The sequence below is a fragment of the Fundulus heteroclitus genome, chromosome 23 (assembly GCF_011125445.2).
Source record: "Fundulus heteroclitus isolate FHET01 chromosome 23, MU-UCD_Fhet_4.1, whole genome shotgun sequence".
Taxonomy (NCBI): domain Eukaryota; kingdom Metazoa; phylum Chordata; class Actinopteri; order Cyprinodontiformes; family Fundulidae; genus Fundulus; species Fundulus heteroclitus.
In genome coordinates, this window is record NC_046383.1 from 19,625,044 (window position 1) to 19,648,493 (window position 23,450).

At 41.6% G+C, this 23,450-nt stretch overlaps 1 protein-coding gene across 1 annotated transcript; it reads right to left on the reverse strand.

Annotated features, from left to right (window-relative positions):
- Nucleotides 1-1,367: 1,367 nt before the first annotated feature.
- wfs1b (Wolfram syndrome 1b (wolframin)) lies at nt 1,368-14,945 on the reverse strand. The gene is made up of 10 exons (XM_012871962.3): nt 14,771-14,945; nt 12,869-13,249; nt 8,241-8,317; nt 7,946-8,090; nt 7,669-7,842; nt 7,503-7,583; nt 7,192-7,349; nt 5,277-5,513; nt 5,039-5,157; nt 1,368-3,472 (listed from the first exon to the last, which is right to left on the reverse strand). The coding sequence occupies exons 2-10, from the start codon at nt 13,245-13,247 to the stop codon at nt 1,933-1,935; spliced, it is 2,910 nt and encodes a 969-aa protein (XP_012727416.2). The 5' UTR covers nt 13,248-13,249; nt 14,771-14,945; the 3' UTR covers nt 1,368-1,932.
- Nucleotides 14,946-23,450: the final 8,505 nt, after the last annotated feature.

The following is a 23,450-nucleotide window of genomic DNA, read 5'->3' on the forward strand; positions in this document are numbered from 1 at the left end:
AACGCAGAGTGGGCCATAAGGCCTCAGTGGTGATGGTAAACCCTCGAGACATATTAATGCAAACTTTTGATGCTAGTTGTCGCTACAACTACCAGTAGTTATTAGGTTTATGGTAATACTTTAGTTATAAGTTTATTTTATCCTTTTTAATACAAGAAATATTCATTGGAGAGCTGCTGTTGTTACTCAGAATATAATTGTCCAACATTAAAATGTGTTTGATGATTTGAAACATTAAATTTGGCAAAAAAAAGAGAAGGAAAAACAGAATAAATGTAGTGTTGACAGAAAACAAAAGCGTAGGTCCTTCAAAGTAAATATCCTTCAATAGTTATGGGATCAACAAAAGAAGCATAGAGCAGTCTACAGTGGAAGCTGGAGCTACTTAATACTGATGATTTTAGCCACCAAGCGTGGGATTTTGGGGTAAAAAGAGTGTTTGAATGGCAAAAAAACCAAACAAAAACAGAACTATTTTACTTGATTAACTCCAAGGTCGGCAAACATGCAACTAAAATCGGATGAAATGTTCCTAAATAACTCACAGCAAAAACCGTAGCAGTGGGCAGTGAAATCCCGATCACTTTGTGCTTCCGCTCCGTCTTTTGTCACCTTTATGTTTCGGCTCCAAAGCTGCAAGAACTCCAAACCCGTGGTTGTTGTAAAAGTATTCACGCCCCAATGGACTCTTGACAGTCTGTTACATCACAACCGTGAAAATCTATCTGAGTTGATACGATTTTACGTGACAGAACGACAACAACAGGAAGTCAAGGAGAAGCTCTCTTTCACTCTGATACAGAGAAACCAATTTCTTTGAGAAATGCTTCCTATTCCCTCTTAGTGTCAATGCAGCTGTTAGTGGAAAAGAAAAGCATCATGAAGACCAAGAGGCCCAGCAGACAGGTCAGGGCTGAAGTTGTGGAGGAGCTTAAAGCAGGGTTAGGGTATAGACCAATGTCAAAGCTTATGACACAACTGCAAACCCACTGAGACATTCAGGCATCAGGCAAGCTGGAGAGGGAGCAACGACCAGGGACTCTCTGGAGGAGCTGCAGTGATTCACAGCACAGGTGCAAAAACCTTTTATCCCCTATTCGAGGGCGAAAGAAAGCCACTTTGACGTTGCAGGCAACGCAGCAAACACGTAGCTCATCACCCTGAACGCACCACCCCTGCGGTTAAACACGGAGGCACTAAATACGGAGCAATCACAAAACCTTTTAAAGGCTGTGGCGGACAGAGGTTCAGCTTTCTTAGAACCGGAGTGAAGTTGGCCCCCCCACCCTCTTCAAATCAGACAAAATTGGTGCCAAACGTTTGTGCTGGTTTGTGCAGCAAAAATTTTCGTTTGTGCCGCTATCATTTTAAAGATATAAACAAATGTTTTTAGAGGTCATCAAAGGTCAACCAGCCCCGCCACCTTCTTCAAATCAAATGAAATTGGTGTCAATTATTGTCAATCAACAAACGGAAACTTTTGCTGCACAAACCAGCACAAACGGAGTCGAGTTGATTGACACCAATTTTGTCTGATTTGAAGAGGGTGGGGGGGCCAACTTCACTCAGGTTTTTTTAGACCATAAACATACAACCGTCACCATGACACGGTTTAGATCAGAGCGTATGTTTGTGTTAAAGTGGCCTAGTCAAAGCCCAAACCCTAAATCCAGCTAAGGAAAACAAAAGCTCTCTACCAGATCAGACAGATCTCCAGCAGCTGACGCCCAGTGAGACGCGCTGAACGTTGTGGTTGTAATGTAACCAAATGTGAAGAGGTTAAAGGAGCACGAGTGCTTTTAGAAGAGCCAGTAAACGCCTGAGGATCCGGGCAGCCTCCTGTAGTCGGCCTCCGATATTGCAGATAAGAGCAGTGTTGTACAATCGTTAGCGTTCTTCCGTAGTTTCCTCATGAGGCGTCTCTCCCTCCCTCTATCCGTCGTCCCGCGCCGCGCTCTCCGCCTCCGTCTCGGGGTGCTCCTCGAGCCGAGCGCTCAGGAAGGGGTTGAAGAAGAAGTCGAAGCCAAACTGCAGGGCGTTCTGGACGCTGCGCCTCCAGTCGTGCTCGATCTTGTACTGCCTGCGGCTGGGAACGCGGGCGTCCCCGCACGACAAGCAGTGGATGGCCTTCATCTCGAACACGGGCCACTTGGAGCCCAGACGGCCCTCCAGGATGGTGCTGAACTCCACCAGGCTGCCGGCGTTCAGGTGCAGGAGCACAGACTTGAACTCGTTGCTCGCCCGCAGAACTATGTCCTTGGTGGCGTCTTCGTCCTCGATGACCGTGCCGTCTCTCGTCTTCCTCTCCAGCGGCATGCCCAGGGTGACCTCGAACTTGTACCGGTCGAAGCGCTTGACGTGGCACTCGTGCTTGGCCAGCGCCTTCAGCTTGCAGAGGCGGTCCTCCGGGTGGGGAGCGGGAGCGGGCAGCGGCTCGGCGGGGGCTTTCGCCTTCCCGTCCTCGCACAGCGGGTAGGGCTCGCCGTACAGACAGCGCATCCAGTTTCCTAGAAAGACAGGCAGCAGGTTGACGAGCGACTGCGGCCCGTTCTCGATGTCCGTCACGCGGACGTACTTGAAGCGTCCCGTCCAGGTGACCCGGTGGCCTTCCAGGTGGGAGCAGAGGATCTGCGTCTGGGCCATGTTGGACTCCTTCCAGGCCAGCGGCCCGCACAGGTTGCTGTACTCGGGCCACGTCAGGGTCGAGTTGTACACCTTCATTCCCTCGGACCTGTAGACGTACATCCAGCAGAAGAGCACCACCGCGCTCAGCCACACCAGGATGAGCTTGACGACGCTGCTCCGCGACAAGGACCGGAAGACGGCGACGGGGTTGAGGCTGAAGCGAGTCCAAAGCCGCAGCACCACGGGCACAAAGCAGACGACCAGCGTCACCGCCATCTTCGTCACCTCCAGGGTGAGGAACCACTGCGCCAACTGGATCATGACCATGGCAGCCAGGCCCAGGGAGAGGATAGGAAGGGCGAAGAGGAAGAGGCAGTAGCCCACGCAGGTCCGGATGAGTCCTATGGCTGTGGCGTTGTTGAGGAAGACCAAGCAGAGCTCGCACCAGGTGAAGCACACCAAGTAGGGCACCAGGCACAGGTAGGTCCCCTTGAAGCCTCTCAGCTGGGCCATGCGGAGGAGAAGATAGACGAGGTGTCCGTACAGAAGCCACGGCATGCCCAGGTTTAACGCCAGCGCGTCTCCCAGCGGCACCGTGACGAACGTCAGGCCCAACATCCGCAGGAACCACAGGGAGTCGGGCAGGTGCTGGGTGAGGGAGCACGCCCCCGAGAGGACCTCCGTGAGGAGGGCTTTACGAGCGAAGAGCTGGGCAGAGGCGTGGAGGCTGAGGAAGGCCGTGATGGTGAAGAAGAGGGCGACGGCGGCTAGCTCCGAGCAGGGGATCCAGGACTTGTCGGCGATGGGGAAGGAGAACACGACGAAGACCACCGAGAGCAGGAAGTACCTGAGAGAGACATGAAAACAAGGAGTTCAAACCGTTCTGGTGAGAGGTTCTCACTGAAGCAGTGATTTATACAGCGCGATAATCTATCACACAACTTCTGTGGTTTCTTTTAACATGAGTTGGATGTAAGGGTTTCAACTGGCAGTGGATTCCATCTCATCCCCAAATATTTAAATGAACCCCAATTACTACTTGTTTAAATGTGCCTCAGCATGCTTCACCTGGACAAACATCTTCTTGTAGCCGTCAGTGAGCTTCTGTATATAATAATCCTCCAAAACTTAAGACCAATGTTCTGATGGGAAAACCCAATTTTGTCGTAGTTTCAGCCTGAACCAAACGTTCCCTCTCAGATTTGACCAAATTGATTAGAATAAGCCCGTCAGGACCTGGAAATGGTTGCGTCAGTCTACAGTGAAGTCAGTTTTACACCAACATGGCCTAAGAGGGTCCAAAGAAAAAGAAAAAGAAAAAAATACGCTGCTCAATAATCAGCATCTTCAAACTCGACAGAGATCTGCTGCCACAGGAACATCCGATAGACTGCAAAAATTTAACTAAAAGTAGGTAAAAAATATTCTTGAAATTAGTTTTATTTGCCCTTAATTTGAGCAAGTGAATAAGATTATCTGTCAATGGCATGAGTATTTGACCCCTAGAATAAGATAATTAGATACTGCACTTCAAATAAGATGATGGGAGATGAGTTGTTCCTATTTTAAGTGCAAAAATCTTATTATATTGGCCGATCATTTAAACGTGCCTGCTCAAATCAAGGACAAATACACTAATTTCAAGACAATTTGACTTACTTTAAATTCCCCTTTTGCTGTGCTGTAGCACGAACGCCACACCGAACAACGCAGAGTTTGTTGTTATTTATGAGGGGCAAGCGCATGCGGGTTACAGAGAGAGAAGCTTCTATGTTATCGCTTCAGAAAAATATACATTTGGCATGTAAAACACAAAAATACAAAACCGGCCCTTTTGATTTTTTTTTTTTTTAAATGAGCCAGGTTTAAAAAATTATCCTTTTTGGTCTCCCTAAACGTCGGGTCCATGTGAATGCAATGCCTAAATGACCAAATACCTTCGTGGATACAGCAAATCTCACCTCCATGGGGACAGGGGCTCTAAAATCAGATTAAATGGCTGAAATGCAGACAGTTGAGTTTTCAAATGGGGATAAAGGGCCCATAAACCAGTAAAAACTGCATATAGAGTAAATATAACAAGCCAACATTAGGCTTCTGAAACCGAACCCTAAACACAGAGCTTAAAAGCTAATACCTAAAAACAAAAATTCTCCAAATACATAAATATTCATCAATTTAACTGAGTCGCTGAGGAAATATAATTAAATAGATTCAAACTTGTGAGACAAATTATTTTTCTAAACCAACAAAGTTGTATTATTAATGCACTCCATAAAAAAAACTAAAAAAAAAATTATTTAATGACCCTAAATAATACAACATTCATGCCCATGATAAGAGCATTTTAAAGAAAAACTATCTAAAAATCTAATGAAATGAAAAGAGACTCAGTAAACAGAGGTGCTCTCACAGGTAAGGCTCTAGGTGTGTCCGTCCAAAGTTGGTCTCGGCCTGCTCCAGGTCCAGGCCAGGCTCAAACTGAGCAAGCAGGTCTGTGAGAGCTCGGAAATTTTCCCATGCTTTTGAGTTCTAGAAAAGACAAACAGGTTTCTTTAATAATAATAATAATAAATCATCATTAGTCTGTCTGCTTCCTCGGCTAACGTTTCACAACATCTAAACCGCAGTGTCGCAGACTTGGGACTGACCTGAAACACCCGCAGGGTGCAGATGACCATGGAGAAGAAGGAGAGGTAGAAAACCAGCAGGGGGATGAGGAAGACGAAAAACTCAATGGTGAGGTTGGAGATGATGAAGAAAAAGATGAGCGCGTTAACGTGGTGAGTGGGGATGAGGGCGCTGAGCCACTGCATGCCGGCCCGCGACGCCCAGTCGATGAGATGCTCTTTTATCTCCAGCAGCGCGTACAGCGGGAACTTCAGCAACTGAGAGAAACGCAAGGAAAAACAGAGGAAGTCAGCATGAAGTGGAGACTAAAGCGCCTTCTGTTTGTCACGATCGCTGGTTACCGACTTTGTAGAGATGTCCTAAATCAGGGGTGTCAAACTCATTTTGGTTTAGGGGCCGCATACAGCTTAATCTGATCTCAAGAGGGCCACACGGGTAAATAATAAAAGTGGACTTGTTGTTGATTTTTATATTAAATTAATTTCACTTTTACAACAATATATTATGAATAACCTCAGCGTTTTTAAGAAAAGTATGTGCAATTTCAACAATACTTTAACTCAGTTAAACATTTACTTAAGTGCATTATGCATAAGAACTGATCACAGTGATTATACAATGTTGAAAAACATTTATTCAAATTTTTTGGAACTTAAAAACACTGTCCTACATGACAAAATACATCAAACAGATAAAAATTAAGAAAATTATTTAAAATCTATTTTCCACATCTGAAGCTCAGTGCTACCATCTGCTGATTAAAACACAGCGCCCCTCGTGGACAATATAAGAACTGCAGATTTTCAATTAAACGAAGTACATGTTTTTTTCAATAATTGTTTTATCATTCTCTTCCTTTAATCTCCTCTTTCTTTCACCTTTTCTTTTTTTTCTTCCTGTTCTTCCTTTCCTCTCCTACTTTCCCATTGTAGTGTCCATATCATTTGAGATATTCCCCGCATGAATCATAAAACTATTCACATTCATAAATCAAGCGGAGCACTATGGCGAAAGCAGTACTGCTCCACTTGTGAAAGTCAAATCTGTTGGGCTCTTTTTGGCGTTAAGACAACAATTCTTATTGCCACATTGCCAGACAGGACACTGGGAAAAAAATAAATAATCATTGTTGAATAATGATAATGCATTTAGCCACCGGGCTAGACTAAATTGTTCGGCGGGCCGGAGTCGGCCGTATGTTTGACTCCCCTGTCCTAAGGTTAGAAATTGCTGAAACTGACTAATGTGGTCAGTCTGATCCAAATGTAAATAAATTTATACAAAATGTTTTTTTACGTTCCCAAATGATCCTGGGGCCTGCAACCTTTACAGTCTAAAGAGACATTTTCCCTTCAGTCCACTTGAATTAAACTCTTTCAGAGCCGCAAATGTTGCCTGGCTTTCTGCAAAAAGACAAGTTATAATTTTTGATAAAGATCTACTGTAGGAAATATGTTGTCATCAACAGCGTTTACAGAAACACCCTTTTATGTCTATTTTGAGGTTTAAAAAAAGAAAAAAAAAGAGGATGGACGAGATGTTGATATTTGTAAAAAAAAAATAAAAAAAAAAAAAAAATCATAGTTTCCAACATAATGAAAAAATATTGATTTAAAATTAAATATTACTGGCACTTTCAGCATCATTCTGTTGTGAAAAATTAAAAACTATTATTCAAAGAAAAAAAGTGCTAAAACCTGCATTTGTTATCATTATTACATTTAAATACCATAATATAAAATATAATTTGTAGCCAAAGTTATTAAGAGCCACTGTGGAAGGTCCAAAGAGCCACAGGTTGCAGACCCCTGGGTTAGTCTATGCACGTCACATGCAGCCCTGATACAGAGGCATAAAACAAAACAGAAACTAGTGGAGAATAAAGATAAAAGCCCATTCTCAGGCCAGGGTAAAAAAAATAAATAAACGTCTTGCCTTCTGGTGAAGCGGCAGTTCATCTGGATTTTTCACCACCACATCGTCGTCGTCGTCGTCATCGTCCGCTGCAGCCGCCATGACAGGTGACGGCGCAATACCCTGAGCGTATTTCTTTGTCATCTCAACAAAATCATCCAGACCTACATGAGAACTGCCTGCAAAGCGAAAAAAAACAACACCTTTAACCTCCCCGTAGTTTTATCCGGACTATTTAAAATTCATAATACTCTGAATTGGAAATGTTAAAAGTAATCATAGGGTCGCCGTCTTTTAATCCCAAATACGAGTGGTTGCCAGAATATACCCACCTTCTCTGGAGACCATCGTCTCCAGGACTCGCCTTTGTTTCTTAGTGGAGCTGTTGAGCGGGCCTGAGCAGACGGGTTTGCCTGAAACAGAAGACAGATGTAAATAACACATGATTAGGGGAGGGAAAATAGATTAAAATAGTGTAAAAAGTTCTCCTTTCTGCACCTGGTTCAATGTGAACATGCTCCACATTCTCTAGCAGCTCAGAAACCGCCACCGACTTCTTCTTCTCCGGGTTCAGCTTGTAGTACATGAGCAGAGCCGCTTTCCTCACTCCCCTCTCGAAACGAGTCTCTGTGCACAACCTCTTGACCTCCTCAAGGTTCTCCAGAGTGATGCCTGAGGAACGAAAGAGACCAGCCACAGCATAAAAAGCTGGGATTAATAAAGGCAGAATTTTCAGTAGGGAGTTTGAGGGGAAACAAGGTGAATTTTGGGTCACCTTTTCTGGATTTTAAGCACTGCTGCAGCAGTTTCACAGCGTCTTTGCGGCCCTGTTTGGCAGCCTGGACCAGCCAAGTGACCGCTGTGCAGTTGTTCAGCTCCTCGTCGCTTTCTTCGGCCAAGGCCAAAAAGTAACGGCCCATCTGGACACACACGCGAGTTAGACAGAGTTAGAAACTTGCCAAACAAGCTCCGCTGTGGCACGCTGTCCCGTCCATAGCGCGGCTAAATTGCAAACTCAGCTGATCTGTCTTGAACATACACTCAATAATATCTGCAGTATGTTCACTGACCTTTGTTTGGGCTTTAGCGTCACCTGACTTCGCCCTCTCCTCCAAATCCTCAAATCGGACCTCCTCCTCCGGCTCATCTGAAAAACAAACGTGAAATATCAATTTAGAGAGGTATTATGGGTTTTATAATGTCTAAAGGGGTTCTCCATAATAACACCTGTTAGAGATGATGCATGAAACTTGTATAAAAGTGCCTGGGGAAAATGTATTAATGCTGCTTGAAGTCTTCCACACTTCTGTGTTCCTTATTGGGGTTTCGTGTGATTGAAAAATAAAATAGTGAATAACTGGAAAGGAGTTTAAAATCTGAAAAGTGTGGCATGAACAAGTATTAATGGGGTTTTGGGTTCCCTAATTAAGTAAGTAGAATCCTTCTTAAGCACCACAGGCATCTCAGTGTATCACCTAATCTCTGTCTAATTTGTGACAAGATGACAACAGGCTAGCAGAGCTATTCACAAAATATAATCTTGCTCTGGTGTCATCCTAACGGACTCAAAGCTGATAAACTCTCGCTTCAGGGAATATTATGAAGAGGTTTACGGATCAAATTCAGCAGGTAATGTGGAAAGCTGGTTAAAAGATCTAAATGTACCAAAGCTGGATGAAAGCTCTCGTGAAGCCCTTACTGCAGAAATATCCCCAGAAGAAAAACTCTGTTCAACCCAAACATGCAAAAAGGGAAAACCCCAGGACCAGATGGGTTTGGAAATTAATTTTACAAGAAATTTGCAAATCAAATAACTCAAATTCTACATAGGATGTTCTTACACTCAGTGACATCTGAAAGTCTTATCCCAAACCCTACATGATGCTAATATTTCTCTATTGCTGCAGGCGGACAGAGAAGAAATGGAACCTTCATCTTGCCGTCCAATTTCCACGCTCAACCTAGATTTTAAAATGTTTAAATGCACGTGTAGAATCCTTTATTCACGCTGATGAGGTGGGCTTCATTGCAAATCGATTCTCTTTCTTTAATGTTAGGCGTGTGATGGACATTATGTACTGTCCCTTTGACAAAAGCTCTAAGAAGGCCATCCTGTGTCTAGAAGCAGAGACTTTTTAACCAGTTGGATTGGCAGTATCTTTCTAGGGTTTTGGAGAGGTTTAGTCTGGGCCCATCTTTTATCTCTTGTCTTGTGTGCGCATGTTGTATCCACAGCATAAAGCATTGGTTCTCACCAATTCAGATAGGTCACCCTCCTTCGCTTTGAAGAGGGGGACGCGTCAGGGATGTCCCCTCATTTCTGCATTGGCCATTGAGCCCCTGGCAATTAGTGTAAGGGAAAATGCCTTCATTAAACCACTGCCTCTCCCCCGTTCAGGACTGTTTTTGTCTGCACCATCTACACCAAGTCAAATTCCTTGTAAGTGCAAACCTACTTGGCAATAAACTTGATTCTGATAACTTTGGGTGGAGTTGATCATAAATCTTTTTTGGTTTTGCCTGAAATTACATAACTTCTGGTCTCTCATCTTCCACTGGTTTTAATCTGTGTTTAAAAAAACTGTTACACCTGATCCTGTAATTGCTTTATTGGGATACTCCTGAAAAAAATCGGACTGTAACACACGCTCTGCTGTAACTCTTAGTTTGTTGATTGCTAAGAGATGCATTCTAAAACTTTGGAAACCTGGCTGAAGGAACTCATAGGTATTCTACACGTGGAAAGACTGAGATATGAACTGTCTGGTAATACTCTGAAGTTTTCCAAGATATGGAATCCAGTGTTAGAACATACGAAGGACCAATGATGCTCTCCTTACTCAACTTCCTTACTTAAGCATCTTCTAGACTTGATGGACAGTTGCACAGTTCAGTATCAAACTTAAAAACCTTCATAAATAGAGTGTTAAAAAAGTCAAGTGGTGAAAAGGTTTAAAACACTATCCCAGGCTTTAGAAATCTCACAGAGCACAGTTTAATATAGCCACAACTGCAAACCTATCAGGACATCAAGTTCAGGCAGTCCACCTAAACTGACAATGACTAAACGTGGGCTCACTAGTGGCCCAAGACAACCATTGACGGTGTTGCAAGAAGAGAGCTGTTTAAATGCTTAAAAGCCCTGAGAAGTGTTGTTTAAAGGTTGCCAAAAGACAAAGGGGACAAAGCAAGCCTGTGGAGGAAGGTGCTCTAGTCAGACGACACCAAAAGTGAACTTTTGTGGCCTACATACAGAACGATATGTGTAATGGGAAAATAACACTGGGATGGGCTCAAACAATCAGCCTGAGCTCCTGTATGAAACAAGATTTAAACATATCACAAAGCCTCGGGGTTCAATCGATCTATACCTGGCTGGGCGGTGAGACAGTAAGGAGATATTCATTGGTTAAAATGGAAAAGAAGGAACTGGTTTAAACCCAAACAAGAATCTGAGGCATGACTTTAAAAAAAGAAAAAGATGTTCCCAGAAACTCTCCATCCAGTCTAACTGAGCTGGAGCTCTATAACAAATAGGAATGAGCTAATTTAAATGTGCAAGTTTGGTAGCGACGTATGGCAAACCACCTAGAGCTCTGACAGCAACAAGAGGTGGGTTTACGATTACCCAGAGGGGCTGCAACATATGCAGGGAAAACTTTTCAAATTATCATTTGTAAAAAAAAAAAAAAAAAAAAAAAACAACACTTTTGAAAACCATGCATCATTTCCCTTTCACTTCGCAGCACATAATTTATTGTGTTGCTCAATAATCATTCATTATCCCAATTAAATACCCCAAGTTTTCTGTTCTAAAGTGACAAAAAGAGGGAAGGGTAAAGGAAGATGGATCAGTGAGGACACAGGTTACAAAGGCGCTTACTGGGGCTGGACGATAATTCAATAACAAAACATATAGATCGATAGTCGTATATCGATGATAGAAACAAAGCATCAATAAAAAGGTCAATAGAATAAAGGTTTTCTTTCCTTATGCATTTTAGCCATGTAAGTTACTATTACAGTCTCTACATCCTCCCAACCAATCACAAACACAGATCCAGGAACCATGCATTTTCTATAATGTACAGCACTACCTCTTACAGCTCCTTTCAGCAGCAGCTTGGACACCAATTAAACTTTTTTTTTTCCCCACTGCCCTCCTCATTCATTCAATGACCTAATCGCTGCTATTCCCAGTTTCCAGTGGGAGGGACAGCTTAACCTTCCAGGTGCATAGCCATGTTATTTAACTTTTTTATTTATACGTCAGTAGCTCACTCTGGTTGTATAGAACTTTTTTATGAAAGATTATCACATCCTGCTGGTTTATTGGTTGTTATTTTGGTGTTTTATACTTTGTTTTTGCTCAATTTGCTAGTAAATGAAACCCTTTGTGTTTATTTACGATATTAACGGAAGTACGTAGTGCTCATGCACAGCAGGGGTAAAAACAAGGAACTAGCTAACGGCTATTAGCATCTCCAAGCGAAACAATGAATAATGGTCCAAAATCCAGTGAAAAAAAAGTGCAAAAAAAATATGATTCCAAGAGGGAAAAGACTGGAATGTGGCTGGGAATACAGTATGAATGTTGGTGCTCACTGAAGCGGACGCTAAACCAGCCGAGGCTCAGCTGTGACCGCAAAGTTGATTGACGTGAGTAAATGTTCTGATATGAGGCTTTTAAAGTTTCTGTAGATTGGTTTATTTAATTAATGACGGTTGGTCTTCAATCATGCCAAGCTGCTTCTGTATTGCCGGCATTATTTAGAATTGATTCATAAATTAAGCTAACCGGTATGATAGTTCTGCGATACTGCCACTAGATGTCACCTTTATATTTGTTAATCGCGCCCCAGAGCAGAATATTGCTCGGCTCAAAAAGGACCATCAAAACACTATAAAGATAGAGGCTTAGTGTATATAACCTTATTTTATCATGATCAAACTCTTTTTGCTCTTTTTTTACAAGCATATTAGGTGGCTATATGCATTTAAACCACATCAGCTAAAACCTTAGAAAACCTTTCCCAGATTTAACATTTCCAAAGCTTGTAGGCGGTACTGGTGAGTGAAGCAGCTGTCAGTCTGAATGTGAGAAAAGAAAATACTGATGATATCCAGTAACATGCATCAGATGTCCTCTTGTGCTGTCCAAGTTCACTGCTCATACTCTGACGCTCTCTCTGAACCCTAAAATAACTGTTTGTTTAGAGCAGTAAACAGCTGCCGCCTTTCTCAAAGTAACATCCACTCTTAATAACTCAAAATGGCTGCCCCCCCCCCCCCCCCCCTTACTTCAATTACAGTAAATAGCTTGTTTCTACCAATTATCATATTTTTCACAGAAATAAGAGTGAACGTTTCCCACTTCCTGGTAAAACCTAAAAGTTACATATCTTGATATCATTGCAAAGACTTTAAACACCTAAAATATGCTACTACAAATGTATATGAGAGATCTCCACCCATTATACGGCTACATGACAAGCAGAAGCAGCAAGAAAAAAATAATAATTCGAGGAAAACTCTAGTGTTTCTCTGTAGACCAGCAGGAAGGGAGCGGCTGCTTTGCATGTTTGTTTTTGAGACGCTACAGCACCTGGCAGTGTTGGCTGCACTGATTGCATAAAAAAAAACTGCAAAGTAAAACTAAGCCAGAAGGCTCCTGTTTGAGCTCAAAGGCCCACGTTACCTGGTTCAGGTGAGGCAGGTGACGGAGGCACCGCAGCAACTGACGATCCATTCAGAAGACTGCTTGTTGACGACGCTGCGTTGAGCTGTGATCTGCCCGGCTGCGAAAAGCTTCTGGTGGGCCGGCGGGGAGTCACGGTTGTCGGCGTGGAGAGGGAGGAAGAGCGAGAATGAAGCCTGGGCGGTATCTGAGGCAAGGCGGTGGATGGAGGAGATGCCGGCGTGGTCGGAGGCGTCGGCAGTGTGACTCTATGCATCTTTGGCTCAGGGGTGGAGGAGCCCACGGATGAGCCGAGGGAGGAGGTCCCAGGGCTCATGGAGGCTGGGGAGGAAGGGTTGAGCTTTGGTGTGGGCAGGTTGCCTGTAGATGAAGGATCCATGGCTGGAAAAAGAACAAGGACAAGATTATAGTGTTCAGAAGAATTTATTTTGATATCTGCGAGATTACATCACCAAATACATTAGTAATTTTCCTTTAGAGTGAGGCGGGGGGCTCTGTCTGATCGGTCTTAGATTACATTGCACAAGTATTCTAGACCCTTGAACTTCTACACCTTAAAACCAAAAACTTCAATGGATTTTTGTCAAGATTTTATGTGACTGACCAAGACAAAGTAGTTCAACATAGTATTTGTTTTCATTTAAGCCTGAAACGTACAGATGTGACTATTATCCAGCCCCTTTTTACTCTGACAGCCCTGAATAAAATCCGGTGCAACCAACTGTGTTTAAAAGTTGTCCCAAGCTGTGCTTTTTAACCTCATTATGCGTACAGTTGATCTGTTTTACTGGGCAAATGCAGAGTGGCCCGTGGTTACTCTGGGGGTGCAGCAGAGATTCACCACTCAGGTGGGAGAATCTGTCGATTCAGAACCCAAACTATTTAACCAACATGCAAAAACAGCGCGTGTACCGTATGTGAGGGGAAACTAAAACTGCACATGACCCTGAACACATCATGGCGATGGTGGCAGCATGATGCAGTGTGGATGTTTCTCTTCAGTAGGGTTGAAAAGGTTAGATGGAGGTAAATATTTGGCATTCCCTGGAAGAAGACTAGAGAAGAGGTTCACCTTATAGGCTGTCAAAGTAAACCCAAACTCTTCTTAGAGTTTCCTAAATAAGCCACGTTTTAGAAAATGTTTTCATCCTGTACCCCTAAACAACAAGAAACATGAGGCTAAAAAAGTGACACGGTTTCAGGAGGAGTGAATGCTGCTTGTCAAGACTTGATGCAATCTACTGGGTTTCCTTAGCTAGGAAACCTTTTGACCAATCTGTATAATCTGAGCAAATCTGTATAATCTGATTGAATTTGACTTTGGAAAGTGCCTTGAGATGACATGTACCAAGAATTGTCGCTATATAAATAAAGCTGAATTGAACTTTCACTTTCCGAACATGCATTTACTGCCCTGTTACCAGCAGACAAAACACACCGCCTAACAACACGTCTGGACGATCTAAATCCAGTGTGTTGCTTTATCGGAGTAAAATGCACCACCAGGGTCTTAGTGTGCTATGATTTAACCCTGAGGAAGAAAGTTGATCATAGGTTACATCAGACTTTTCCCCTTATTTGACCTGTTCTCTGTGCCACACAGCCGGGGTTATTTCAGCTAGACGGATGAATGGTTAAGGTCGTCTGAGAGGAAACTTGTTCTCAGTATTTGAACCTCGTCATGTGGGCTATTTAAGACATCATCAAACTGATCTGAGAGGCTAATCTGAGAAGATGACACCTTGAGCCTACTAGAAAACTTTTTTAGTCTATTTGCAGCGGTGGGAACCGCCATTGTTACATAACAATAATACATTCGTGCCATTTAACGGATTTGTTCAGCAAGACAGCCTAGCCCTTTGTAGCTAATATTGCTAACATTAATTGCTGGCGTCCGCTCACCTTTCCGATTATTTCCAGGTTTACTGAAATGTTTCCGGTTGTTTTCTTGTTCTAAGCTGTTTCAAGTCATTCCTCCGTTTGGGTCCTGAGAAATGGACATGTCCTTTCCTCTGACAGTGGTCAAACTCCAAACAGTGCGCAGGAAAGTCAACGCCAGCTACAGATAGCGCTCACGCCTACATTTTTATCTCGCGGGCTCTGATTGGGTAAAGCCATGGACTGGCGTGACGACGCGCACCATGATTGGTCCAGCAGGGAGGAAGGGGAATTTAATTTCCGGGATCAGCTTCGTTTAGCAGTCCCGTGAGGTGAGCGGTGTTCCTGGTCGGAAAGGCGGAGTATAAGGTTAAGGAAAGTTAATTTAAAATGCGGTACAGATTTTATCCAACCAACCACTACCCTCAAAAGTGATATTGATGTTAATTGAAATTCCTGTGATGCTTAAAAACAAACAGCAGTTCATTTATTTTGCTATTGCGAAGGATTTCTGGAGTAATTTTCTCGCTTCATTATAGATAAGATTTACTGTCACTATTCATTATGTTGGGAAAATGCATTGTTTGGTTACAATGATTATGACAACGAGCTACAATCTTAATCTTTTGTAATTAACCTGCTTCTTATCATCTAAAAATGTGTCATACATAGAGTTCTCCAATCACAAGCCAGACTATAGGAAAGCATTAAAAACTTGTCATCTCTTTAAAAAAAGTTTCATTTATGCCCATAATTCCGATGTATTTTATTAAAATTTTGTGACGGTGACGGTGTTTCCAATGTTGCAAGCAGTGCACAGAGTTGGTTGAATAGTAGGGATTCAGACGCATCCATTCGTGCTTTATCACCCTCCAAAACGCAGTTTTTGCGTATTACATCATATAGCACCAACTTTAACAAAGAAGAATCCAAAAAACAAACAAACAAACAAACAAAAAAAAAAAAAACATTTGCTTGTTGTTTTCTTATTTCTTAGTTTTCTTATTTCTTAGTTTTGTTTTGTCGCTATTATTCACTTTCACTTTCCTGTTATAACAGTTAACCACCAGCAGATGTCAGCACATAACGTACTTTCCTTTGTCATTTTCCTTTCAAAAATCCACCCAACAATCTGTGGTCTTGCTTATTAAACAATGATTCAAAGACAGGAAAATACACATGTAAATATCTATTAATAAAGCCTACATCAAATAATTTTCGCTGTTCTCCCTTTTAAACAAACATTTGCCCAAAAACCAAAGCTTCTTTTTAGGGAATAGAGTTCTTTTAAAAAAACAAAACAAATGGGCTCCTTGTGTTTCAGAGACCTTTTAATCGGGGTTTATGGGAGTCTTGTACGCTGATAGCTGGGGGAAATAGCCTGTGTAAGACCTGGCAAAAAGTGGCATTTAGGTATAAGGTGCTTACACCTCACAACAATGTGATCCAGTGTTCAAGAAGTAATCACATGACAGTAACTACACAGGGATCTACACGCTGTAAAGAATGTGATATAAATACCTTTATTTTAATGATTTAATTCTGTAAACTGAAACCAGACGGGGAGAACAAACAGGAAAGCCGATGAAAAGATTGAGGTTAACCATGCGTCCAGATGAGTTAAAAGGAGCAACAATTAAAGGACATTAAAGGCAACAAGACCCAAGGGAGAGGAATGAGACTAAAGTTCAACTATGAGAAAAAGAGTAGAAAATTACACCATGGCCAAAGAAAAGGAAATTAGGGCCCTAATTGCCTCAGTGCAGCTGCAGAGAAGTAGTTAAATAAATGCTGTGTGATTAGTAGATTAATACAATCCAGTTTAGAGGATAAGCAGCCCCCTTTTAGTGCTTTTAGTCTTTGAATATATTAGGCAATCAGTCCTTTGACAGGGTTTTGACACACACACACTCACAGCTCAAGCGCATATTCTTTATAATGAGCTTGTCATAAGTTCAGATCTTTTGAATATGTAAATCCCTTTTGTGGTTTGTCAGCCCCAAAGGGCCTCCGCTTCAGACAGCCACGGCCAATTTTTACCAAACAGTCATTACTTTGCGTCGTTACTCTCCAGAAATTGGAACAAGCTGGTACTGCGACTCCAGTCTGCTTGTTATTTCTCTGTCTCACCTCAAGCAAGTCATGACTCACTCATGTTTTGTATTAATTGGTCAGAAATTACAGCGCCGTTAGCTTGAGTTGTGGTCAGCAGCGCGTACAGACTTTGATCTGAGCAGGTCTCTGTGTGAATGAGCAGAACCGGCTCGTCCAGTAGTCTGTCTGCCATGTGGAGCACCCTAGGGAGGGAAGGATAGGACCTGGAACCACATCAACATGTGAAATGATAATGAGTGAATTGAAGAGAAATATTCTCAACGACAAATTCAGTTGACATCCAGGATTTCTGTCTAATATGATGTACTTCTTTAACCAAATTTAAAGAAGTAGATTTTTCATTGCACCCATACTTTCATTCACTTTTCAGCTAAAGGCAGTTATATTACTCTTAATGTATCATTGGTGTATGTTTTGCTGGCTAAAAGGGTGAAAGAATGCAACTTTTGTTTCTCAATAAATGAACTGTATAAAGGGTTGCTGTACATACACATTTAATCATTTGGGAAACTTCACACCCTTCTCTGGTGATTAATTTCTCTTTCTCAGCATTTCCTTTTATTGATCAGCAGCTATTACTGGGCCTGTGTGGTGCCAGTAAAGTAAAAAGGTAACAAAGAGTACATTAATGTAGTGCTATGGGTGGGCTCTAGTTCCACTTTTAAAGTCTCTTGCAAAACTATTCGTTTCTCTCTTTTCATATTTCCCAACCACAAACTTCAGTCAGACATGATGGAGTGTGTCTGTGAACATCCATTTTCTACTATATGTAGGTCTGACCTTTGACTGGGCCTTCCTGACACAGGGATGTGCTTTGATCTAAACCAGCGATGTCCAACGTAAGTCCTTAGTGGTTTAGATGTTCAGCAGATCTGACTCAAATGAATGGGTCACAATGCTCCATCTGAATTTGACACACTCAGGAGCTAATTTAGCCTTTTAAGTCAGTTGCCATGCAGGACACTGGCTCTAGAGAGCTGAACTTGGAAATCCATGATCTGGCAGGAGAAAAGCTTTTCTTCCAGAATTCCCACTTATTCAGCTCCATCCATCTACATGTCATCTCTGACCAGCCTCCCTGTTCCTGCTGAAGATAAGCATCCCCACAGCTGTTACTCCCACCACCCAGGGTGATGTGTGGTTTATGGCCCACATAGACTTTTGTTTGTCATTCCAAAGAGGTGAGATTTGAACCCTGCTTTAAACTTCTCCACAACTTTCTATCCTGACCTCTGTGGCGTGTTCCTTCAGGATGGCTGTTTGTTCACTTAATAATTTCTAAGTAACCTGTGAGCCAATCACAGAACAGCTGTCCAACACTGAACTGTTTTTAATAATTAGGTAACTGTTTGAAAATGGTTGCACCAGACTTTATTTAAGGGTATCAGAGTAAAATGGGGTCGAATACAAAATTCTTGCAACTTGTTCCAAAACCACAAATAATTTTCTTTCTTTTTCACAATTACGTGCTCGTTTGTGTTGGTATAAAACAAAAACAAAAATGACTGAGATGCATTTGAAGTCATGGGTAAAACATGACATGACAATAATATTTTTCAGGTGTGTGAATAGTTTTGCAAGGCACTGTATAATATGTTGACAGTTTCCACAAATATAAAAACAAAATAAAAAATATATAATGGATATTGTGATAAATAGGGAGATGAAATATCCACCCATTTACTTTCTGGTTCTGCTTAAGCCTCCTACTTGCTGGTGGGTTGGAGATGTGGAAAAGCTTGCTTGGAAGGAAAAGTTGAAACCAATGAGATTACAGCAGATGTTATTCTAAGGCAGGTGTCTGCAACCTTCACAACCCAAAGAGCCATTTTTGCCCTCAGTCTAGCTAAATAAAACTCGTTTTCAGATGCATATGTCAAAGGACCTCTTGAAAAAAGTTATAGATCATTTTGATACGTATCTACGATAGGAAAAAAATATATTTTTTTGTATTGTTAGGTTTTAGAATAAAGGGAAGAAAACATACAACTTGAAGGAAATATGTATGTAAAAACATACACTTTGATGCAATCAACTGGGTTCCCTTATAGAGGAAAATTTTGACCAATCTGTATAATATGATTGAATTTGACTTTGTAAAGTGCCTTTAGATGACATGTTTCATGAATTGGCGCTATATAAATAAAACTGAATTGAATTGAATATCACTAGCACTTTTAGTGTCATTCCATTGTAGAAATTCAATGCAATTGTTCAATTAAAAAACTGCAAAACTGCTAGAAAACATGCACTTGTTATTATATCTATATTTAAAAACATTAGTCTGTTTTGTATCATTGTCAGCTAAAGTTACAAAAAAGCCAATGAGGAGGGTCCAAAGAGCCACTTGCGGCTCTGTAGCCACAGTTGGCAGATCCTTGTTCTGAAAGTTAACATAATTTCCATTATGAAGTTAATGTTAATGAAGCAAGCTGGTTTGCCTCCAACTTGTTGACTCACACTTTTTGCATTGACTTAACATTAGAAACGGTTTCATGCTTCTGGGTGTGTCCGTTTTTTCTGTGTTTGTAAAGCATTGCAATTCTAGGTTTTCTGAATAGATTATATTCATTTATTTCAGCAAAGAATAGCAACAGAATAACCACTGAGTAACCTTGTTAGACTTTGACATTGGTTTAGATCAAATTTTAACAAATCACAGAGAACTGCAAGCCATTGAAGCTGTCCTCTGATATTAGGAACAAAGGTTTTGGGCACAGAAATGGAAACACAAGCTCAGAATTTCGTAGTGACTAATGGCGGTGACTCATGCCCAGGGAAAGCCTAATTACCTTCATAAGAAAAAGTTACGTCACAGTGGGCACTTGAGTTTAGGTTGTATAAAATGGGTCAGTTCGGTGGACTGCCTCTGAAATCTTCAGTTTCACTCAGTGGATGTTTGTTCTTAACTGTTTGCGTAAAGCTTTCAACTAAATCTTAATCAGTTTAATTCTCTAGCTCCGAAGGGCATCTGTAAAAGCTGTAACAGGTCTAATTCAGAGCACAGCCATGAATCTGTTAAGCTCACTGTGGACGGTTCTAATCAATATGCTGAAAATAAGAAGATTAGCTCAAGTTAAACAGGAAAAGTGACTCTTCACTTTGCTCCTTAGGCTTAAACTGTCAAGTTACAGTACCTCGTAAAAGCCACTACCTTTCATCTTTTCCATGATTTGTCATGCAGCAACAGCAGAGTTTAATGTATTGGTTGGGAGTTGATGAGATAAATCAACATAATGTAGTGTATAATTGTAAAGTGGTGAGGAAATGATACATGGATGTTCTTGTTTTTTTTTTTTTTAGAAATACGACTCAGAAAAGTCAGGTCTTTTGGGGTATGTCTCTATCAGCTTTGCCTCTAAGTCTATTTGTCTTTGCTGCTCAAGCTCAGTCAAATCGTATTGAAAGAGACCGCGTCATCAGTGTTCAAGTTTTCCCACAGATTTTTAGTTGGATTTAGGCCTGAACTTTGAACAGGCCATGTTAACACATCACAATGCTTTGTTCTAAACCCCATGGTTATATGACTGTGGTAGGAATGCCAATGGAGGTAGTTGGGCGACCTTTTTGCAGAAGAATTGTTTCCATCCTTTTAATAAATTCAATTTAATTTATCCATGAAGTTGAAACCTGGATCTGGTAGTGACATAAATCATAAGGTAACCATTCCAGGTATTAGCAACACAGGCTAATAGCTGTATATTCCTCAGTAGTCGGTATTATAACACTGGTGCAACGTGTTTACTTAAGGAGATGGTACATTGCAGAGTGTGTGAAAGATTTAATGACATGCAAGTCATCAAAAGAGAAGATAAAATGTTTTATTTCTTGTTTTCAAATCACACCTATCATTAAAGGAGCATTGTCGCCCCCTCTGGCGACAAGTTGAAATTACACCAGACTGCACAGGTCTTTTGTTTAGAGGCGTGATGTTTTCAGAAGTAAGAAAGTTATGAATGAAAGTCAGCTTATGTTCTCTCAACTAACGCATGGATTATGGTGGCGACTCAACAAAGTAGTCAGGTGAATGAGAGCGCACAGCATGTCAAACACATGCCCAGAGGATTCGGCCCAAAATCACTCTCTCATAAACTGACTAATTCAGCCTATATAGGCAACTGCAGTAAACGGAGGATAACTCATTTAACATGTCTGGTAATTGTAAGGGCATGCATGGGAAAGAAAATAAATAATATTTAACTTCAAAACTTACACTATTATGGAAGAAATGCAAGGTAGACATAATGGATTTTGAGTTCTGGGTTGGCTAGAAAGATCTTTTATAAAGACTTTCCCACATGAAAATATGACTCCAGGATCCTTTTTTGTGGATTTGCTTAGGTTTAAACATAGAAGCTTTAACTTCCGATTTAAAATAAGACACATTAGACACATCGCTCTTAGCAAGACGTTTTGGACGTTTGTTGTTTTTACGAAAAGTGAACCTTTGTCCCATTTCCCATTGTTTTGCATCCTCTAACAGGTTTTCCCGTATTAGCTCAACCCATCTTCCCATTAACTTTGACCAACCTCCCTTTCCCTGCTGAAAAAAAAGCGTTCCCTCACTATGATGCTACCACCATGGTTTACAGGGCAATGATGTTTAAGGGTGACGTGTAAATTTACCTTTCCTCTCCATAGATAGTAGTCTCTAGCCTCGTGAGACCATCCTGATCTCGCGAGCTTTTAAGATTTCACTCGCAGATCAGTCTGGCTACTCTCCGTTGAAGAAAATTTGGAGCCGTTCACCAAACGAACGTCCAATCAGCGTTGGCTTTGAGGCGGGTTGAGGTGTGACGCAACGGGAAGCGCGACAGTTCAGTCTTAACAGCATGGTGGCTTCAGCCGATGAAACTAGCGTTAGCGCGGCTATCGAGCAAGTTTTATCGGAATTACAGAGTATTTCTTTGCTGAGCTAACGAGCCTTTACCTGCAGCAGCAAGAGTAGCTTGGCTTGTGGTTGTGTTTTCGTCGTCGCTCGTAACAGAGCGACGACGAATCTGATTGGTTTATTTGGCCCGTCTATCACCAACATAGGCCAATCAGCTAACCAGTATTTTCGCCCCTTCCCAAAGTTACTTCAACGGAAGGTTTCCAGATGGATATGCGGAGCAAATCTATCTGGCGGAGTCAGGTAAAGTAGTCTCCATATGAGCCAAAAGGGTGAGTCTGTTCTGACAAGAGCACCCACTCTGTCACGTTTTCTGTGTCTCATTGACTCGTTCGTGGCTAACTTTAAACTGTCGGACTGGACTGCTTGGAGCAAGGCATGGTACAAGAGGTGCATACAAGAAGAACACACAACTTCCCTTTGTTTTTATCATTACTTTTTACTCTTTACTTGTCACTAATACTATTTCCTTAAACACCTTGAGTTCCTATTTCAGTCAATAGTGGGAAATCACAAGGCCTTATCACAAGATTAGTGTGACGTCAGATGGATCATTTTTACTTTATCCTGCTACTGTGACCTGCACTCCTGCTGTTGTTTTAACAGAGGGCATTGCACAAACTAACCTGAAAAAAAAATGTCCTGCTCCCTAAAGCTGGGAGAGAGAGAGAAAAAAGACACCACAGGCAAAACAAATAACAGACACTGTGACATACATTTGCACCCTGAGTCAATTTTTCACCCAAAAAAAAAAAAAAAAGACCGGGACCTACATTTACTCAGCCCCCAATTGCTCCCAGCCTGCACCAATATTGTTTTTTTTTTTTTCACTCCATCTGTGTCTGCCTGTCGACCTCAACAGGAACGTGAAAATCATCCCTTTCCTGTTTGATTTATCACTCTGAACTGTCTTACATATAAAAATAGCCCACCTGTATATAAAGAGAGCAAAGGAACACTGCTGAAGCACACCCCGGTCCATGTGCTTTTCCTCTTGTGACCTCTACTGCCTTGGAGCAATGAGCTACATATGCTGCATCTACGAAGTGCTGTGCTGTGTGGCTGTGTTTGTAGCTGCATGAATAGCAGACGGCCTGGCAAAGTGTGGAACGGCAGAGACAGGCAGCTGTGCGTAAGTAATGCATCCTCTCTGGAAACTGGGTCACAATCACACCACTTTTACACCGTCAGATGATTTCGCCCACTTTTATGATTCAGCGTGTTGTATTGACCTAAGGTTATTTCTGCATTTTGAAAATGCAGAATGTTTATTATTTTGTTTAAAAGAAATACGGCAAAATATGCTATTGGATAGAAAGTCAAAAGGCAAAAGGTGCAACTATTTCCTTGATGAAATGTTTGATAACTTCAGTATAGATATATTAAATATAACCATATATTAAATGTAACCATAAAAAAGATAGAACTCAGTTAAATTCTTTATAGGCTCTTTTATTTAGGCTGGGTCTAGCTCCACTAATTGTCCTGGTTTCATGGTGTGAAATTAGTCAAACACAGAAAGTAGGAAGCTTTAAGAATCATTTAATTATTAGTTTCAAATGACTACATTCTAAGTAACTTATATTTGTTAAATAATAATTCCATTACAGTTTTGATAAACAAAACGGTTCAGTTTTGAGTGAGAAAGTAGGATTCTTTCTAATTTTCACAAAGGAACATGGAACCTTTTTTTGTGTT

What these genes read in the sequence shown, in the direction of transcription:
- wfs1b (XM_012871962.3), bottom strand. Translation starts at nt 13,247, where the DNA reads ATGGATCCTTCATCTACAGGCAACCTGCCCACACCAAAGCTCAACCCT. An exon ending in GTGCTTAAAATCCAGAAAAG is followed by an intron (nt 7,843 to 7,945) that starts GTGACCCAAAAT and finishes TTCGTTCCTCAG; the next exon opens with GCATCACTCTGGAGAACCTT. An exon ending in GCACCCTGCGGGTGTTTCAG is followed by an intron (nt 5,158 to 5,276) that starts GTCAGTCCCAAG and finishes TGTCTTTTCTAG; the next exon opens with AACTCAAAAGCATGGGAAAA.